The 20,564-nt window shown below is 40.9% G+C and overlaps 1 protein-coding gene across 1 annotated transcript; it reads left to right on the forward strand.

Moving 5' to 3' along the window:
- The first annotated feature begins 3,011 nt into the window (after positions 1-3,011).
- On the forward strand, positions 3,012-19,627 carry LOC308076473 (myosin heavy chain, fast skeletal muscle-like). The gene is made up of 39 exons (XM_080416777.1): positions 3,012-3,224; positions 3,314-3,457; positions 3,729-3,885; positions 3,976-4,003; positions 4,092-4,203; positions 4,334-4,426; positions 4,514-4,577; positions 4,687-4,785; positions 4,870-4,973; positions 6,280-6,418; positions 6,751-6,869; positions 8,380-8,529; positions 8,639-8,809; positions 8,897-9,200; positions 9,336-9,400; positions 9,739-9,826; positions 10,680-10,797; positions 10,923-11,046; positions 11,143-11,279; positions 12,088-12,343; positions 12,652-12,894; positions 13,108-13,284; positions 13,376-13,521; positions 13,607-13,697; positions 14,090-14,479; positions 14,589-14,715; positions 14,868-14,986; positions 15,084-15,280; positions 15,624-15,807; positions 15,898-16,063; positions 16,302-16,426; positions 16,876-17,184; positions 17,292-17,495; positions 17,602-17,727; positions 18,103-18,273; positions 18,359-18,463; positions 18,562-18,657; positions 19,275-19,403; positions 19,503-19,627. Exons 1-39 carry the CDS (start codon positions 3,018-3,020, stop codon positions 19,521-19,523), a joined length of 5,805 nt encoding a protein of 1,934 aa, XP_080272903.1. The 5' UTR covers positions 3,012-3,017; the 3' UTR covers positions 19,524-19,627.
- The last annotated feature ends 937 nt before the right edge of the window (positions 19,628-20,564 follow it).

A 20,564-nucleotide genomic window follows, 5' to 3' on the forward strand; every position in this document is an offset into this window, starting at 1 on the left:
CGAAGATTTACGGTTATTTTCCGGGTTTGTTACCTTTTTGGGGGGGTTTTGTTACTTTAATGCGGTTAATTTGGTTAATTTGGTACCAAAAACACTTGTTGTTGAGTTTCCCAAGCTTTTGCATCTACTATTGTTTGTGTTCAATAATTTATTGATATGTGAACGCAAATAAAGGTGTTAAATATGTGTGTGTGTGTGTGTGTGTGTGTGTGTGTGTGTGTGTGAGTGCATGCGTGCGTGCGAGAGAGCACACACACATGCATTGATATGAGTGTTTTTGTATCTGTTTGATTTGATTTGCAATCTGTGACAATCTTGGACTGTATCAGCTGTGTGAGAGAGGCTGAGTGTGCAATACATTACATAGTCTGTTAATGAATCATTTGATGCTGAAATGAAATGTGACGAGTACAAGGGTATGAAAATAACATTGCATTATGTCACTTTATTATGGGATGACATTAGAGGGCCAGGGCCCAACCTTAAAGGTAGGGTAAGTGATTTGCAATTATTCAAATAATTGCAAAATGGGTCTATGTTCTGATAGTGCTCGTTACTATAGAGTGTCCTGTCCATATAAAGAGTCTCCATGTCTCTCCAGCTCTTTATAAAACAGAAAATGTATTTTGTAGTTTTTTTGTTTTTTTTGTAGTTTCATTTCCAATTTTATCCAACCAGGACAGAGAACTCAATCAGGATATAGATTAAACAAGTGAAATTGGAAGTGATGACACTAAGAAATGAGCAGACAAAATTTTAACTGGAACACTATACAAATTAAGCTTAAAAATGGGTACTTTCTCCTGATTGGCTGAGATTTTGACACCTACCGAAAAATGTATTTTCTGTTTATTAAAGAGCTGGAGAGACAGGGAGACATCTGTTACTGAACAAACACTCTATAGCAATGATTACTATCAGAATATAGTATTTTAACCTTTTAACAAAATACTTTTTGTTTTAACCAAAAAATATCACTTACCCTACCTTTAATCCCAGCCAGACATGTCAGACATGCCTACATACAAAGTATGTATATGTATAAGTAGGCTATCAGCACCAACATGTACTTATTGTACTATCCACCGCCAGGGGCGCCGATTTATGTCCGCGCTTCTGTGTGCGCGACGGACACGCGCGCAGCGCTCGTGCATGCGCGGCGAGGATTCGTGTGCGCGGCGAATGTGCGGTGAATGTGCGGTTCTTTTCCGGGTTATTTACCTTTTTGGGTGGGTTTTGTTACTTTAATGCGGTTAATTCGGTTAATTTGGTACCAAAAATACTCCATGAAGTGAAGATGTCTGTGTTTTTTTCTTTTTTTTGTGATGAGTTTGTGATAGGTGAAGGTGCTCTTCATTTCCCCTGGGTGCTTTAGCCCCGAGGCACCCACAGTATCGGCGCCCTTGTCCATATTAACCTATTCCAAAATGTATTTGACAAGACATAGTGAAGAAACCCAGCACCCTTGCCCTCCAAGTTATACAGATTATTTTTATGCAGTCAGCAGTGATTACATTTAATAGCCACCGGCATATAGATATTAAAGTTCACCCCATTCCCCCCATACCAAGTATGGGGTGAATGTTGCTTGATGTGGCTTATTAATAGACTTTAAATAGTTTAATGGCTCAACCGATACGATCACAATGTCAAGTGGAATTAAGGGACCTTTTAAGGGAAGTCCTTCTTTTACTTTCTGCAAAGCATGCAATAAACACCAATATATAAGCAGGCTGAGATGGTTGACATGAAGCCATTGTGGGAGTTCAGAGTTCCATTTGCTGGTGAGTGAGACTACATCTCTCAATCATAGTCGTATTAATTTATTAGACGTGTTAGATATTCATGCTAGACATATAAATGTATTAGAGACGTTAGCTATTCATAGCTATTTAAATGTATTAGTCCTGTTAGCTATTCATAGACATATAAATGTATTAAAAATGTTAGCTATTCATAGTCATTTAAATGTATTAGTCCTGTTAGTCATTTATTAATACATGTATTGTGTTAGCTGCATGAAAAATTATCCAGTTGTCTTTTAGGCCTACAAACATAATGTAACCAGTGGTGGGAAGAGTACATTCACTCAAGCCACTTTTTGAACAAATTGTACTTACTAAGAGTACTTTTAATGCAACATACTTTTCACTTTTAGTACTCAAGCATATTCATGAAGATTTTTTCTTTACTAGTAGAAGTAACATTTTCAAATGATTTGGCTACACTATGCTTGTTATTTAATGTTTTACCCATTTTCATAAAATTGATGTTTTGTTTGTCACACTCTACTGAGTTGTGGAACTAGGAGAAATAGGATTTGTCTGTCTGTCTGTCTGTCTGTCTGTCTGTCTGTCTGTCTGTCTGTCTGTCTGTCTGTCTGTCTGTCTGTCTGTCTGTCTGTCTGTCTGTCTGTCTGTCTGTCTGTCTGTCTGTCTGTCTGTCTGTCTGTCTGTCTGTCTGTCTGTCTGTCTCTCTCTCTCTCTCTCTCTCTCTCTCTCTCTCTCTCTCTCTCTCTCTCTCTCTCTCTCTCTCTCTCTCTCTCTCTCTCTCTCTCTCTCTCTCTCTCTCTCTCTCTCTCTCTCTCTCTCTCTCTCTCTCTCTCTCTCTCTCTCTCTCTCTCTCTCTCTCTCTCTCTCTCTCTCTCTCTCTCTCTCTCTCTCTCTCTCACCAAGTGGTGGGTATTTTCTAGTTAACATTGATATCTTCATTAGGGATTTATATAATGATATTTAATGTATAAATAGTGTATTAAAGTGTATCATTCAAGTCATGTTTGTTTCCTCAACATGATGTGTTGTTTTTTCTCCACATCTTTTCCCACACAAGTTGCACTTGTGAAAGGTTCCACTGCTACTGAGTAAAGGGAAAAAGTGAGTGTTCATTAGTTATTTATTAACCTATATGATACAGCTCATAAGAATATAGTCCTACATAGTCATGAATTTATCTGCTCAGATCTCAGTCAGCAAAGGCATCAACACCATCTATTTGTCTGTCTACAGAAAGCCGCCACCATGAGTACGGACGCAGAGATGGAGCAGTATGGCAAGGCCGCCATTTACCTCCGTAAGCCAGAGAGGGAGAGAATGGAGTCTCAAAGTATGCCCTTTGATGCCAAAACTGCAGCATTTGTGACTGATCCTAAGGAGCTGTATCTCAAGTGTAAAATCCTAAAGAAGGACGGTGCCAAAGTCACCGTGGAACTGCTCGAATCTAAGGAGGTACGAAGGTAGAGGTGGATCTAAAATAAAATAGTGACACAGTACAACTGTAATTGCAAGACATTCTAAAGTTGTGTTTTTATTTTTAGGAAAGAGTTGCAAAGGAGGATGATGTCACCCCTATGAACCCTCCCAAGTATGACAAAATTGAGGACATGGCCATGATGACCCACCTCACTGAAGCCACTGTCCTGTATAACCTCAAAGAGCGTTATGCAGCATGGATGATCTATGTAAGGTTTTCTACATGCTGAGTACAGTACAGTATTGCACCTGTCGATAGCAAAGAAAGAAAAATACAGAGCACAAGTTATATCATCAAGTGAAAACCATAGAAAAACAAATTCAGACAAACTCATGGTTCTGAAGTTAACTTGCTCATTAGTTGATGCCACTTGCAAGTCCTGATTGTAATCCAAGCTCTAGTGATCCGTTGTCCCAGATATGTGGCATGCTCAGTGTTATTTTGTATGATGTTAATGTTCTCTCTCTTCTCCCCTTCAGACCTACTCTGGCTTGTTTTGTGCAACTGTGAACCCCTACAAGTGGCTCCCAGTGTACGACCAGGAGGTTGTAAATGCCTACAGAGGCAAGAAGCGTATTGAGGCTCCACCCCACATCTTCTCTGTCTCTGACAACGCTTATCAGTTCATGCTGATGGGTATGTACTAGTCAGGACAATGTAAAGAATATATAACTATCATGGTTTTGTGCTGTATCCATGACTAAAAGTTTGCTTTACATTTTACAGATAAAGAGAACCAGTCTGTCCTGATCACGTAAGTTTCCCATCTACTAGGCATAAAAAAAAGAACATTGTACACAAATTCTGCATTTCTCTGAATGTATGTATGCATTCATAACCAGTGGAGAATCCGGTGCTGGAAAGACTGTGAACACCAAGCGTGTCATCCAGTACTTTGCAACAGCAGCTACTTCTACTGGAGAAAAATGTGCGGCCGATAGCGGTAAAATCAAGGTATATGTACAGGTTTTTAACATTAACAAAAAACATTTTTTGAACATGAAGCATTTATATGCAATATAGCAATTCAATTTAAAATAATTCTGACCAAATTTTAAATATGGCGATGTCTAAAATATTGTAGGGGTCACTGGAGGATCAGATTATTGCAGCCAATCCCTTGCTGGAGGCCTATGGTAATGCCAAGACTATTAGGAATGACAACTCCTCTCGCTTTGTAAGTATAAATAATGACATTTTATGAGAAAACCTGCAATGATTCCACAATGTAGAGGGATGCAAAAAATGTTACTATATCAAACAGGGTAAATTCATCAGAATCCATTTCAACACAACGGGTAAACTGGCCAGTGCTGATATTGAGACATGTAAGTATGAAGTTCACAGATGTTGAGTATGAGTTATGTACAACCCATATAGAGCATCATTATTATTATTATTATTATTATTATTATGAGTCATGTACAACCCATATAGATCTGCTGGAGAAGTCTAGAGTGACCTACCAGCTTTCTGCAGAGAGAGGTTACCACATCTTTTTCCAGATGATGACCAACCACAAACCTGAGATCATTGGTAAGTGTAAGTGGAATTACTGATAATGCAGTGAGTACATAAATTAATGAATAAAAAAGTTCACAATTTTCTATTTTATTTAAGAAATGTGTCTGATCACCTCCAACCCCTACGACTTCCCGTTGATCAGCATGGGTGTGATCACTGTGGCCAGCATTAACGACAAGGAGGAGCTGGACGCTACTGATGTTAGTGAACATATTTTAACATACTTTCTAATACTCACTGTACACTGCAGTCAGTAGCTCTGCAAAATGTATTTTCTAAAGCAGTGGTTCTCAAGGTTTTCAGGCCGTGACCCCCAAAATAATCCTATTTGAACTGGGACCCCCCCCCCCCGACACCCTGATAAGCACTTGGAATTGTAGCAGTTGTTTTAGTTTTACTCGGTTCCACAGATAAATATTGTGAAAATAGCTGATCTACATTAGCCTGGTTCCAGACGAATCTGCCTTTGCAAAATTGCTTCGCACTTTAGCCCTCGGCAGATTAGGTCTGGCCCCCCTCAATAGAGATTTAATTTCTCTCCCTCCGAAGTCGTGAGGGACCAATCAGGGCCGAGTATCTAAATGGGTGCGGGCTTATCACCTTATTTGGAGCAATGATGTACAATGCAGGAGACTCATTTTCAGTTTTTCACAACAAAGATGGACGCCGCCATAGCATCGGTAGTAAACGCGTTAGAAAATATTTATTTTCTAAAAGACGAACAAACAATTGCCCTTAAAGCTTTTGTTGGAAAGAAAGATGTGTTAAGAATAGTTTCATCTGGTTACCAGACTAAATACAAGTGGAGCTAGCTTTCGTTGTTTACTATTTCAGCACCGGCGCTTGTGTGTGATGTAGCAGGAAGCACTGCTCTGATTGGTTTTAGGTCTAACCAATAGAGTCCGTTTGGATCTTTTTGTAACCGCCCCTTGGTCTGGTCCCGACCAGACTAATATCCACGCAGTGTGTCGTGTGATATTGTCTGGCCACGCGAGGCTAGATCTACATATTTTCAATTTGTTGATTTGGCCAATCATTGACAATTTTTATAGTATAGTTCGTTGATTACTTTTGACGAAATGCCACCCTTTCCACATTGGCCTGTTATAGCGCCACCAGAAGGTCTAATTTAGCACAACACGTTTTTGGAACAAAATGCCTCAAATCATGAATGCAGTGTCCGCTTGCCGTGAAAGGCCTAAGAAGAAATGGCACCCTTTTCACATTGGCCTATTATAGCGCCACCAGGAGGCCACAATAACCTACCTGACCTGGTAGAGACCTGTGCTCCGAGGAGCACTTTTTCTAGTTTGTTTTATTTCTTTTTTATTCATAGGTATTAAAAGGTCTTAAAAGTCCTTAAATTGTCACTTTAGAAATGTGCAGATACCAATGTATGTATACTGTATGTTGGTTACTGTTGAGATGTACACAGTTATAAATGATGTTTGTTAATCTAATGCTTAATCTCAATCTTTTGAATACATCTCTGCTTATTGACATCAGGAGGCTATTGACATCCTGGGCTTCGACGCTGAGCAGAAACAATACATCTGGAAGTTCACCGGTTCAGTGATGCATCATGGGGTCTTGACGTTCAAACAGAAGCAGCGTGAAGAACAGGCAGAACCTGATGGCACGGAGGGTGAGCTGATCTTTATCATTATAATAATTATTATTTATCATTATCACAGAGGGTGAGATGCATCTTCAACTAAGGAATGAAAATAATACTGACTTTGTCATTAGTATTGTATTTACTTATATTCTAAATTAACTAATTTAAATATATATTCAATACATTTCCATTCTTATCTACAGTTTGATTTACCTGGTTTACCTATGATCCTAGATTACTACCTCTATGCATTTGACATATGACCTTGTGTTTACCTTACTTACTGTAAGTCACTCTCTAGATTAAGAGCATCTGCTAAATGCCTAAATTGTTAATTGCAAATTGTATGAACATTTCAGTGTCTGACAAGATTTGCTACCTGTTGGGTCTGAACTCAGGCGATATGCTTAAGGCATATTGCTACCCCAGAGTGAAAGTCGGAAACGAGTATGTCACTAAGGGACAAACTGTGCCACAGGTGAGTAAGTTACATTATTTCCATGTTCTGATTTCATACACACCTTATATTCTCAACACAGTACCATAAGAACTCTATATCTTTTTGAGTTGTTTCCAGCCTGTCTTAAATCATCTTCTGTAATTAAAATGATCCTCCAACATTAATGTCTCGCCGAAGGCGTGGAAGAGACTATGTTTTGCACCGTGTCTGTCGGTCCGTCCGTGTGTGCGCGGCACCGTTGGGCTGCTCGCATCGAAACTGTGCAGGCACACTCCCTGGAGGCCAGAGTAGAACCTCTGCCTCACTCTTTTTCAGATAGGCCTGATATATTTTTATATTACTTCTACAGATTTTGTCCAAACATCACGCAAATCGGTACACAGTATCGTGCAATAACAGGCCGATTTGCGTTTTTACCTATAACCTGCAGGATCTGAGTAAAACTTTGTGCACTCCCTAGAGGCCAAGGAAAAACCTTTGCTCTGCATTTTTCACATCTGCCTTATATAGCGCCAATAGGAGGCCGACTTATGTAAAATATTTTTTATTTCTATAGTCATGTGATCAAGACAGATCTGTTAGATTTTTCATATACATCATATATATGAGATTTTCTTTTGACATTGCCCTATGATAGTGCCAACAGGAGGCCGATTTTGGCAAAACACGTTTTTTATATTACTCCTATAGATTTTGTCCAAACATCTCGCAAATCGGTACACATTATCTCTATAGTCATGTGATCAAGATGGATCTGACAGATTCTTCATATTCCATCAACATTGCTGGCACACAATAACGTACCTGACCTGTGCTCTGATAAGCACTTTTTCTAGTTCAAATTCATGTATTTATTTATTTATTTAATAGAGCATACAAAAAAATCACTCTGCAGAAAAGTGCAGTTCCATGCACCTCTGACATATTATTTTAACAGTATACAGTATACAGTATACCTGTAAAAAAAAACACTACACATAGTGTAACCAACCTTAATTACAACCCCTCCCGCTCACTCAGATCAGCTAACACAGGGAAGCTGTCAGAATCTTCCCTAAAACACCCGGGACAGACTCTCCCTTCTGGCTTCAAACTGTGGAACTCCCCATTGCAGTTAGAACTGCAGACTCACTCCCAATCTTCCACCGTAATCTGAAGACTCAACTCTTCAGACTCCACCCTAGCCTGTAACACTTGCCCTAGCCTTGAAGACCTTGCAAGCTTCTGCAAAGGCTAAAATGTAATTTAGATAGCATGTTATGTAGACAGATGCCAGGTTCATTTGTAGACCTGGCATCCTAGTGTGTAAAGTTTCAATGTACAGATAGATTTTTTGAGATATACAGTTTAGACTGATGATGGTTATTGGTTTACCTATGATCCTAGATTACTATTGATATGCATTTGATGCATTACCTCGTGTTTTCCTTGCTTACAGTAAATTGCTCTGGATTAAGTGTCTGCTAAATGCCCGAATTCTGAATTGTTTAATTCACACCCCTACTAAATAACGTTCCTATTTCCTTAGGTAATGAACTCAGTCGGTGCCTTGGCCAAGTCCATCTATGAGAAGCTGTTCTTGTGGATGGTCATTAGGATCAACGAGATGCTGGACACCAAGCAGCCGAGAAACTACTACATTGGTGTGCTGGACATCGCTGGTTTTGAAATCTTTGATGTAAGCATGGACTTGTTTTAAGTGGCATGGACTTGTTTAAGTAGTATAGTCATTATTTCTGTCACAAAGATGTTAAGAGACTGCAGGCTAATGATATTTCCACTCACAGTTCAACACCCTGGAGCAGCTGTGCATCAACTTCACCAATGAGAAACTGCAACAGTTTTTCAACCACACCATGTTTGTTCTGGAACAAGAGGAATACAAAAAAGAAGGAATCCCATGGGATCTCATTGACTTCGGCATGGACCTGGCTGTCTGCATTGAGCTCATTGAGAAGGTATGCTATTATTTTGTGTTTTAATGGAAATGATGTTAATTTTGTTTTTGTTTATGGTGATTTGTTTCTTTTGTCTCCTTTACAAAGCCCTTGGGCATTTTCTCAATCCTTGAAGAGGAGTGCATGTTCCCAAAGGCTTCAGACAAAACATTCAACGACAAGTTGCATGGCACACATCTTGGAAAGTGTAAAGCCTTTGAGAAGCCCAAGCCTGCCAAAGGCAAGGGTGAGGCCCACTTCTCCCTGGTTCACTACGCTGGAACGGTGGACTACAGCATCACAGGCTGGCTAGAGAAGAACAAAGACCCGTTGAACGACTCTGTGGTGCAGTTGTACCAAAAGTCTTCAGTGAAGCTGCTGGCTGTGTTATATCCCCCACCTGAGCCTGAAGGTATGTTTATTAATATAATATAATAATTTTATGTGTTCTATCCCCCACCTGAGCCTGAATTCATCCTCCTATAATTCCCCTAACCTCTGTCACCGAAACCTGTCACCAAAACCTGTTCTGCCCGGTTCTCCTCAGTGGTTGGAGCAAAGGGAGCCAAGAAGAAGGGTGGGGCCATGCAGACTGTGTCTAGTGCTTTCAGGGTAAGAGAATATGTATTCATTATTGTCAACATTATATTCCTGTAAGAATGAAGCATTATTATGATCAACATTATATCCATGTAAGAAATAGGCACGTCTTTTCATGTTGGAATTAAACAATTTCTGTATCACATGTTGTAGATCAGCTATCTTTGAATGGCTGAAGTTTATAACAGGGCTTAATTGGTTACTGTATATTTTAGAAAAATCTAAATATGCAAAGTAACTACTATCTAAAGAGTTAAAACAATTGTAGTGGAGGAAAAAGTACAACATTTTATCACTTTTTACCAATATCTAATATCTAATATTTACTAATATCTTTTATGTCTCAATAGGCGAACTTGGGGGTGCTGATGACCAACTTGAGGAGCACTCATCCTCACTTTGTGCGTTGCCTGATTCCCAACGAGTCCAAGACTCCAGGTAAACACAGAAAATATATACAACTAGAAAAAGTGCTCCTTGGAGCACAGGTCTCCGCCAGGTCAGGTACGTTATTGTGGCCTCCTGGTGGCGCTATTATAGGCCAATGTGAAAAGGGTGCCATTTCTTCTTAGGGCTTTCAAGGCAATCGGACACTGCATTCATGATTAGAGGCATTTTGTTCCAAAAATGTGTTATGCTAAATTAGACCTGCTGGTGGCGCTATAACAGGCTAATGTTAAAAGGGTGGCATTTCTTCCTCGGCCTAGTGGGAATGTGCGTGTGAAATTTCACGGAATTTCAAACTGCGTTCATGATTTGAGGCATTTTGTCCAAAACGGACCAATCCTGCAAACTTTGGAAGCCAACCTTAGCCAATGAGGATGGAATCTGGAAAATCGGACAGATCCGTGTTGATCACATGCCTATAGAGATACTGTGTACCGATTTGCATGACGTTTGGATAAATTCTGTAGGAGTACTATCAAAAATGGGTTTTTGCCCAAATCGGCCTCCTGGTGGCGCTATAACAGGCCCATATTAAAAAAAAATAGGTTATGAATTGGCATCCAGGGATTATGTGTGCATAGTTTCGCAGCGACCGGGCCAACGGTGCCGGAGATTAACTGCTAACGGACGGACGGACAGGATGCAAAACATACTCTCTCGCCATGCCTGAATATATATATTATTGTTATTATATCTGTAACTCCCGGGTTTTGAACCCGGGTCTCCCTCGTGGAAAGATCTTAAACCACAAAATCTTAACCACTAAGCCAAAGGGAATTCTTTATTGCTTGGGAGAGATATTAGACTTTTAGACTGTAATATAAATGAAGCAACATCTTTACAGGCCTGATGGAGAACTTCCTGGTTATCCACCAGCTGAGGTGTAACGGTGTGCTGGAGGGCATCAGAATCTGTAGAAAGGGCTTCCCCAGCAGAATCCCATATGCTGACTTCAAGCAGAGGTATCAATTCCTTTTTCCAGCAGCTTTTAGTTCCACACCTATTAATGCAAATTGACCCACTTTTACAAAACAGGTACAAAGTACTGAATGCCAGGGAAAAATGACCATGAACTTTTGCAAAACAGGTACAAAGTACTGAATGCCAGCGCATGTCCCGACGGCGCGTTCATGGACAACAAGAAAGCTTCAGAGAAGCTGCTTGGGTCCATTGACGTTCCCGTTGAGGAGTACAAGTTTGGGCACACCAAGGTAAACACAATGCAAATCTTGTTTAACATTATGGACAGAGGAATAAAAGTCGATTTTACGGTTGTTTAGTTACAGTGTTTGTAACATTGTATGCAGGTGTTCTTCAAAGCTGGTCTGCTGGGTGTCCTTGAGGAGATGCGAGATGAAAAGCTGTTTGCTCTGGTCACCATGACTCAGGCCCTCGCACGAGCTTACATCATGAGACGGGAGTTTGTCAAGATGATGGCTAGGAGGTACTTTGAAAACATAATTTATTCAATAAGTACAAGTTCCAAGTAAACATTTTCATTACTGTTCAACACAATTTTGTTATAGTGTCAAATCACTATAACAAAAGCTTTAGGTGGCAAGGAAAAACTCCCCTTAAACGGGGGAAGAAACCTTGAGCAGAACCAGGCTCTAGGGTGGGTGTCCATCTGACTTTACCTTGTCAGGTGGAGGACAACAACAATAAAACCAACAGCAATAATAACGACAACAATAACAACTATAATGACACAATAAAAGCAGCTATAATAACAACCTGCAAGGAAACCCTCGATCTGCAGCTCGGGGTCCACAATCCACAAAGAGTAATGCTAAGTTGATAGTACATCAGTATGAAACTAGGGCGAACCAAGCATTATATGCAATACCTAGAGTCAAAGGTTGTGGCAAGAGTTATTTTATATTCACAGGTATATCTCTTTGGGATGAGCTTCCTCTGTGTGTCAGGCAGTCTCATTCTAAACTCTACTCTACTCCTATAAAAACAGTGTGAAAATACTGTTATGGAAAAAGTCCCAGGCTTTGTTAGGGATTTAAGGTTCTTTTCAGTAGTTTGGTATTTTGTGAGTTCATGTGACATGCTGCGTGCTATTTAATTTGTTGGTGCTATGTACACTTATTCAACTATTTATTTGTATTTATGTTGCAGGACCATATTGGAAACAAGTGTTTCATTACGCTTTTATGTGTATATCCTGGATTTAAGTTATATTTTGACCAAAATCTAATCAAATCGATCATGACTCATGATACACTGCAACGGTTTTCCTACAGAGATGCCATTTTCACCATCCAGTTCAATGTGCGCGCATTCGTCAATGTGAAACACTGGCCATGGATGAAGCTGTACTACAAGATCAAGCCTCTCCTGCAGAGTGCTGAGACTGAGAAGGAGCTGGCCAACATGAAGGAGAACTATGAAAAGATGAAGATTGACCTGGCTTCTGCCCTGGCCACGAAGAAGACACTGGAAGAGAAATTGGTGTCTCTGGTGCAGGAGAAAAATAACCTTGCACATGCAGCGGCATCAGTAAGTAGCTACACTTGTACAGGAAATGTTGCCAGTGCTAATTACTCACCCACGCGCTACTATAGTTTATCCTATTGGAGGAGGTTGATAGCCTCTTCTTCCTTGTCCTCACCTCTGCCACCACCTCCGTACGTCCAGGCTCTAACAATGATAGAGCCTGCTTTTTTCACCAGCTTGTTCAGTCTGTTAATGTCCCTTTTGTTAATGTACCCCCCCTCCAGGAAGCAGCTGCAAAACAAATGTCATAATATCTCACCCAGAACAAATGCTGACATGTTCCCTCACTTATCTTTTTCATTGACCACAAGGGAGATGAAGCATTGAACGATGCAGAGGAGAGATGTGAGGGTCTTATTAAAAGTAAGATCCAGTTGGAGGCAAAGCTCAAAGAGACGACTGAGAGACTGGAGGATGAGGAGGAGATCAATGCTGAACTGACTGCCAAGAAGAGGAAGCTGGAGGATGAATGCTCTGAGCTCAAGAAGGACATTGATGACCTGGAGCTCACCTTGGCCAAAGTGGAGAAGGAGAAACACGCCACTGAAAACAAGGTTCAACATTATACACTCTAGCCGTCTTATCAAGTTATAGAACAATAATGATCCATTCCAATGGTTCTCAAACTTAAAAATGTCAAGGTTCCCCCTTAACTCCATTTGTATACTGTCAGAGTTAGAGACGTGTACGGGTCATTTAGACCCCCCCCCCCACTTTGAGAACCACTGATCCATTCCATGACAACACATTCTGTTCTGCTTAACCAGGTGAAGAACCTGACTGAGGAGATGGCCTCTCAGGATGAGAGCGTCGCTAAGCTGACCAAGGAAAAGAAGGCCCTCCAAGAGGCCCATCAGCAGACCCTGGATGACCTGCAGGCAGAGGAAGACAAAGTCAACACTCTGACCAAGGCCAAGACCAAGCTGGAGCAGCAAGTTGACGATGTGAGTTTATGAAGTGAATCATAGGTTCTGGTTAACATTATGTTTGTTGTTTCACTGAATAATGATGTACAAATAATTTATCATTGTGCAGCTGGAGGGTTCTCTGGAGCAAGAAAAGAAGCTCCGCATGGACCTGGAGAGAGCCAAGAGAAAGCTGGAGGGTGATCTGAAACTGGCCCAGGAATCCATCATGGACCTGGAGAACGACAAGCAACAGTCTGACGAGAAGATAAAGAAGTAATGTGGACCAACAATATGAAATGTCATGGAGAGAAACCACCTGCAGAATGACTCTAAAATATTGATGTACTGTATTCTACAGGAAGGAGTTTGAAACGAGCCAACTTCTGAGTAAGATTGAGGATGAACAATCTTTGGGGGCTCAGCTACAGAAGAAGATCAAAGAACTGCAGGTATTTTTTTTCCTTTTCTGTAAAATAATTTACTGCCAGAGTAAATGAATAAATACATCAGCGCGGACAGCATTTACATTTCAAGACCCACAGAATATTTCGCTCCACGACGATCGACTCACAGGAGGACGGAGCAGAGTCTCTGCTTTCCTCCGGAAAATAAAGCGTGTCACCGCGCTCCCTTCTTTAGTTATCGGCAGTTGAATATGGCTTGTTTTCACCAAAAACGCAGAAATAACAAGAAAGCAGAGAAAAATATATTTTTATAAATCCTTTGTCATTAGATCATTTTTTGTGATGGTTGTTATCGTTGTGATCATTTTGATCACGTCATTTCCGGGTGTAAACTTCTTTGGAAGTCTAACAACAATCTAACAACATTAATTCGAAAGGCTCGTATTGAAGAACTGGAGGAGGAGATCGAAGCAGAACGTGCTGCTCGTGCCAAGGTTGAGAAGCAGAGGGCTGATCTCTCCAGGGAACTTGAGGAGATCAGTGAGAGGCTGGAGGAGGCTGGAGGAGCCACCGCTGCTCAGATAGAGATGAATAAGAAGCGTGAGGCTGAGTTCCAGAAGCTGCGTCGTGACCTTGAAGAGTCCACCCTGCAGCATGAAGCCACTGCCTCTGGTCTCCGTAAGAAACAGGCCGACAGCGTGGCTGAACTGGGTGAGCAGATCGACAACCTCCAGCGTGTCAAGCAGAAACTGGAGAAGGAGAAGAGTGAATACAAGATGGAGATTGATGACCTGTCCAGCAACATGGAAGCTGTTGCTAAGGCAAAAGTGTGTAATTCTTGACTTGTTCAATGAACCAATAAGAAAAAAACATATTCATTGTAAAATACATTGTAGGTTACTTCAGTGATTGAATATGTCCAATGTTAATCAACAGGGAAATCTTGAGAAGATGTGCCGCACCCTTGAGGACCAACTTGGGGAAATCAAGGCCAAGAGTGATGAGAATGTTCGCCAGCTCAATGATATTGGAGCTCAGAGAGCAAGACTGTTGACAGAGAACGGTAAACATCTTAAAATCTACTTTGTCTACATGGTTTGTTGATGGTACTTGAGCAAATTGACCATAATTAGAGATAATGCTTTGAACAGTTATCCTGGGACTGATGATTTGTTTGAAATGTTATTTCAACCGAATATTTCAATTTCTAACTAGGTGAGTTTGGTCGTCAACTGGAGGAGAAAGAAGCTCTGGTCTCTCAGCTCACCAGGGGCAAGCAGGCCTTCACCCAACAGATTGAGGAGTTGAAGAGACACGTTGAAGAGGAGGTTAAGGTGAGGAACAGATTATTATTATTTTGTTTCAAATTTTTTATTTATTTTTTGGTAATTTCATTCAGCTGACATTATTTTGGCCATTTTCTTTTTACAGGCAAAGAATGCCCTTGCTCATAGTGTGCAATCAGCTCGCCATGACAGTGACCTTCTGAGGGAGCAGTTTGAGGAGGAACAGGAAGCCAAGGCGGAGCTGCAGCGTGGAATGTCCAAGGCCAACGCTGAGGTGTGTCAGTGGAGGAGCAAGTATGAGACTGATGCTGTCCAACGCACTGAGGAGCTGGAGGAAGCTAAGTAAGTAACACACTCTATACACAGTAAGTGATAAGTGTTTTACAATATCGGGTACCACTCTTTATAGTGATCAGTATTTTACACTATCAGGTACCACTGGTTATACAGTGATCAGTGTTTAAACTATGAGCTACCACTCTATATACAGTGATCAGTGTTTTACACCATCAGTACCACCCTTTATACAGTGATCAGTGTTTTACACTATCAGGTACCAGTGTCTTATACTATCAGCTACCACTCTATATACAGTGATCAGTATTTTACACTATCAGGTACTGTACCACTCACTATACAAAATATTGCCCACAATAATTTGATTCCATTCAACACTGATCAACAGGAAGAAGCTAGCCCAGCGTCTTCAGGAAGCTGAGGAGCAAATTGAGGCTGTGAATTCCAAGTGTGCCTCTCTGGAGAAAACGAAACAGAGACTCCAGGGTGAAGTGGAAGACCTCATGATTGATGTGGAGAGGGCCAATGGTTTGGCTGCCAACCTTGACAAGAAACAGAGGAACTTCGATAAGGTGCTTTGACGTTCATTATTTTCAAACAAAAATATATCTTGCCTCCTCAATGTTGGGTAAATGACATATGTCATTACAAATGCTGTACAGGTCTTGGCAGAATGGAAACAGAAATATGAAGAGGGACAGGCAGAGTTGGAGGGAGCTCAGAAAGAGGCTCGTTCTCTCAACACTGAGTTGTTTAAGATGAAGAATTCTTATGAGGAGTCCCTGGACCAACTGGAGACCATGAAGCGTGAGAATAAGAACCTGCAACGTGAGTCTTTCTCTTCATCATTCTTTTTACAACAGTTTTTATTTTTGCTACATTTTTGCATATTGCTTTTGAGCCAAAAGCTGGTGTTGTTAATGGGTCAAAAGGTCATCATGTTGCCTTTAAAATTCTTCAAATGTTCAAGATTAATTGTGGATGTAGGCTACACCAACTTTATTCAAACATAAAATACTTGACCGACTGAAAAGTTCCTTGTTCATTATTTTCAATCAACTTGCAGAGGAGATCTCAGACCTGACTGAACAGATCGGTGAGACTGGAAAGAACATCCATGAGCTGGAGAAGTCCAAGAAACAGGTGGAGACAGAGAAGTCAGAGATCCAGACAGCCCTGGAGGAAGCAGAGGTATAACTGCAGAAGAATACAATTGTTTATAAGTGTACCGACCCCACAGAAATGTCTCTGAGCGAGCTAGTCGGACTGGTGAGTTGGTGATCAGGGTTTGATCCCAGCTTAGGGCGTTGCGGTATTCACTACATTGGTGTCAGAAGTGGGATGCCTCTCCTCGTGTGTGGAACGTGGTGCGCTAAGCGCTTGGACTCGTACGGGGGGGGGGGGGGGGGATAGTGTAGCGACCCCACAGAATTTGCTTGGCAATAACTTCCTCCTCTGACCGAACTAGCTCTCTTCGCGTTGCCTGTTGCGTGCTGGACTGGTGAGTTGGCAATTGGGGTTCGATCTCAGCTTAGGGCGTTGCGCTATTCACTACAATATTTTAGATTTCTTTCAATAAGTTTTATATTCAAACAGTGTAGCAGTATGATCTTACATTTTGATCCTGTGTTACATTTCAGGGTACTCTAGAGCACGAGGAGTCCAAGATTCTTCGTGTCCAGCTGGAGCTCAACCAGATCAAGGGTGAGGTGGACAGGAAGCTGGCAGAGAAGGATGAGGAGATGGAGCAGATCAAGAGGAACAGCCAGAGGGTGATTGACTCCATGCAGAGCACTCTGGACTCTGAGGTCAGGAGCAGAAACGATGCCCTGAGGATCAAGAAGAAGATGGAGGGAGACCTGAATGAGATGGAGGTTCAGCTGAGTCACGCCAACCGTCAGGCTTCTGAGTCCCAGAAGCAGCTGAGGAACATCCAGGGAACGCTCAAGGTGCAAAACATAGTAGTTAGATATGTATACAAACAGTGGAACTGCAGTGAATGGTCACATTCTGAAGTTTCTCTTATCGTGACCACCTCCAATGTGATTCATTTAAGGATGCCCAACTGCACCTTGATGATGCTCTCAGAGCCCAAGAAGATCTGAAGGAGCAAGCTGCCATGGTGGAGCGTAGGAACGGCCTCATGGTTGCTGAGATTGAGGAGCTGAGAGTGGCTCTGGAACAGACAGAAAGAGGCCGCAAAGTGGCTGAACAAGAACTAGTGGACGCCAGTGAGCGTGCTGGACTGTTGCACTCTCAGGTAAGTCAATGAGAAACTCTACATAACAAATAACAACATCAACATCAAATATTTAACATACAAGTAATGCGTTCTAACATTTTGCTAAACTGAATCTTTATTTTAGAACACAAGCCTTTTGAACACCAAGAAGAAAATTGAAGCTGACCTGATCCAGGTCCAAGGTGAAGTGGACGACAGCGTTCAAGAAGCAAGAAATGCTGAGGAGAAGGCCAAGAAAGCAATCACTGATGTAAGTTATGACGTTCGCCCCTTATCCAATATAGCAGGACAATTAGATATCCTACAGAGGATGTATTTTAGAACTAAATCCTGAACTTGCACGTCTAATTCAAACAGCCATGACTACTAAGATATTGTGATTGTATTACCTTCTACCTGGTTTGTTTCCTTCTGGTCTTATGACACTAGTATCTGTTTCTTTCCTTTCATCAATTTTAATGAGCTATTTTCTCACATGTGAATTTAAGCACGCTTATAGTGTGGTTAAGTATACTCTATTTACCATGTTTGTATATTGTGATTTTCTTGGCAAGTGTGTGATGCATCATTTGTTCCTTGCGGGACAACAAAATATATTTTATCTTGTACAATAATGACTTTCCAGGCCGCCATGATGGCCGAGGAGCTGAAGAAGGAGCAGGACACCAGCTCTCACCTGGAGAGGATGAAGAAGAACCTGGAGGTCACAGTCAAGGACCTCCAGCACCGTCTGGATGAAGCTGAGAACCTGGCTATGAAGGGAGGCAAGAAGCAGCTCCAGAAACTGGAGTCTAGGGTAAGGTGTATAGTTTACTTCAACACAGCTTACAGTCAATGAAATAAGAATAAATAATTTGATTATGTATAATTCAACTGTGAAGGTGCGTGAGCTGGAGGCAGAAGTTGATGCTGCACAGAGAGGTGGAGCAGATGCTATTAAAGGTGTCCGCAAGTACGAGAGGAGAGTGAAGGAGCTGACATACCAGGTACTGTATATCATGTTCACTTCAATGACCATGCCTCTGACAAAATAAATAGATTGCATGAACATACAATTAATGTTATAAATTCCCTCTCACTTCAGACTGAAGAGGACAAGAAGAATCTTGGCAGGCTTCAGGATCTGGTAGACAAACTGCAGATGAAGGTGAAGGGCTACAAGAGGCAGGCTGAGGAAGCGGTAAGTATATACATATACATATTGATGAATTTTCACTTGTGGCTGCCATGGGCATAGTGCCGTTGTCATAGTGTAACTAAGACATAATAGGAATCAGTTATGTAAATAATAATGATGTGAAGATGACCAACAGCAGAGCATGTTTCAGTGTCCATCTTGCTGCTTTCCACGAGCGGCACATGGAATCACTAGATTGCTAGCCTGTGCTTCTGCGCTATGGTATGGCATCCGCACCGCGGGGAAGCTGTGGAAGCTCTAAGCTGTTACTGTAACACGGGTGCTGAAAAGAAAGGCAAGCCGTTCCACAACAATGCACACGTGCTGCAGATGCAGGCAGTCTGTTTCAGGCAAAATAGTAAACATTTCCAAAATGGTTACAGAAAGCAATAGATTTTGTTTCCTCCAAGCTGCGATTTTTCGCTCGGGGTGCCGAACAAGTACAAGAACACAGTCATGATCGCGTTGTTTCAATGAGAACCTGTAGTCCCAAGTCACTCATGAACATGCCGCATTGGCTACTGTATTATCCACAACCACACTTTATAATTTTCTGAAAGTGGACTATAAGATGCTCTTTTCAAATATTGAGGCTTTGAACCATCTCTATCATATTGTAGGAGGAAGCAGCCAACACTCACCTGTCCAAGTGCAGAAAGGTTCAGAATGAGCTGGAGGAGGCTGAAGAGCGTGCTGACATCGCTGAATCCCAGGTCAACAAGATGAGAGCTAAAAGTCGTGACTCCAAGGTAAATACATGTGCAATATGAAGGTTCATTATGTTGACTATCTTACCTTTAACTACATTTTCATGTTGAATATCTACAATTATATTCCTATTGTTACAGGGAAAAGACGCTGCTGAATAAGTTCTGCAATTCAAGTCAAATTGTATTCAACAAGTCATAAAATATGACCCATTGTATTCAATAAAGGCATGGCAACAAAATAATTTTGTTGTTTATTGTATTCATTACTTTGTCAATCGCTTTTTATAGTCAGGTTTGTCAGAGTATTATTATGAAACAAAAATATAATTATATTCTCAACTATATTATGTGGTACAGAATGTATGTTTGAACATAGTAGGGCTGTTTTTTTTTGTCGTTTTCTGCATGCAAACCTTTCAGGATGGTGAGGTTGAGAACTTTCCAAATTTAATTTCACAATGTCTACTACTGTAGCTATTGAACGTTTTCTAAATGCAGAATTAAAGGGTTATATAGAGTTTACAAGAGATGTATGTGCATGGGGGGCAAGCATAAAAAAACTACCAAAGCCATTGTCAACTAAGACCAAAGTGTCTGATTAATTGATTTGACTATGAGGGGACAGCCGCACAACATGTTTACAGTACACACACACACACACACACACACACACACACACACACACACACACACACACACACACACACACACACACACACACACACAGGCCATGAGGATACTGCAAGTAGGCTCCCAAATCATTGGAAAAACAGTTGAAAACACGATGAAAATATGACATTTAAAAAAAAGAACAATAATGTAGATTTCATGGTATAATATGCCATGAAATTGATTCAACAGAGAAATATAAATAATATCAAAATATTGTTTAAAACCTTGAAAACAATTTGTTAAATAGAAGCTTAACTAACTGAGTTAGTTCCATTGATCCAAGCCCGAACACAATCGATTGAATGATCATTAAAATAAACATGCAGAAACGGTTGAGAACCACTGCTTTATAGGTATTAAAGGAGCCTCAATGAATAGTTGTCGTCTTAAAACAGCAATCACAACCTTTGATTAACATTTTATCCAGGGATGCATCCAGGTTATTATTACAGTCATACATTTGAAGAATATAACTGCTGTTATTTTATATTAATAAGCTAAAAGTTTGAATCTTGTTGCAGGCTGCTA

This window comes from Gymnoscopelus braueri (assembly GCF_963280865.1).
Source record: "Gymnoscopelus braueri genome assembly, chromosome: 20".
NCBI lineage: Eukaryota > Metazoa > Chordata > Actinopteri > Myctophiformes > Myctophidae > Gymnoscopelus > Gymnoscopelus braueri.

Coding starts and splice junctions, on each gene's coding strand:
- LOC308076473 (XM_080416777.1), top strand. CDS start 3,018: ATGAGTACGGACGCAGAGATGGAGCAGTATGGCAAGGCCGCCATTTAC. Junction 4,578..4,686: donor CAGTGCTGATATTGAGACAT/GTAAGTATGAAG, acceptor CAACCCATATAG/ATCTGCTGGAGAAGTCTAGA. Junction 17,728..18,102: donor CCAAGAAAGCAATCACTGAT/GTAAGTTATGAC, acceptor ATGACTTTCCAG/GCCGCCATGATGGCCGAGGA.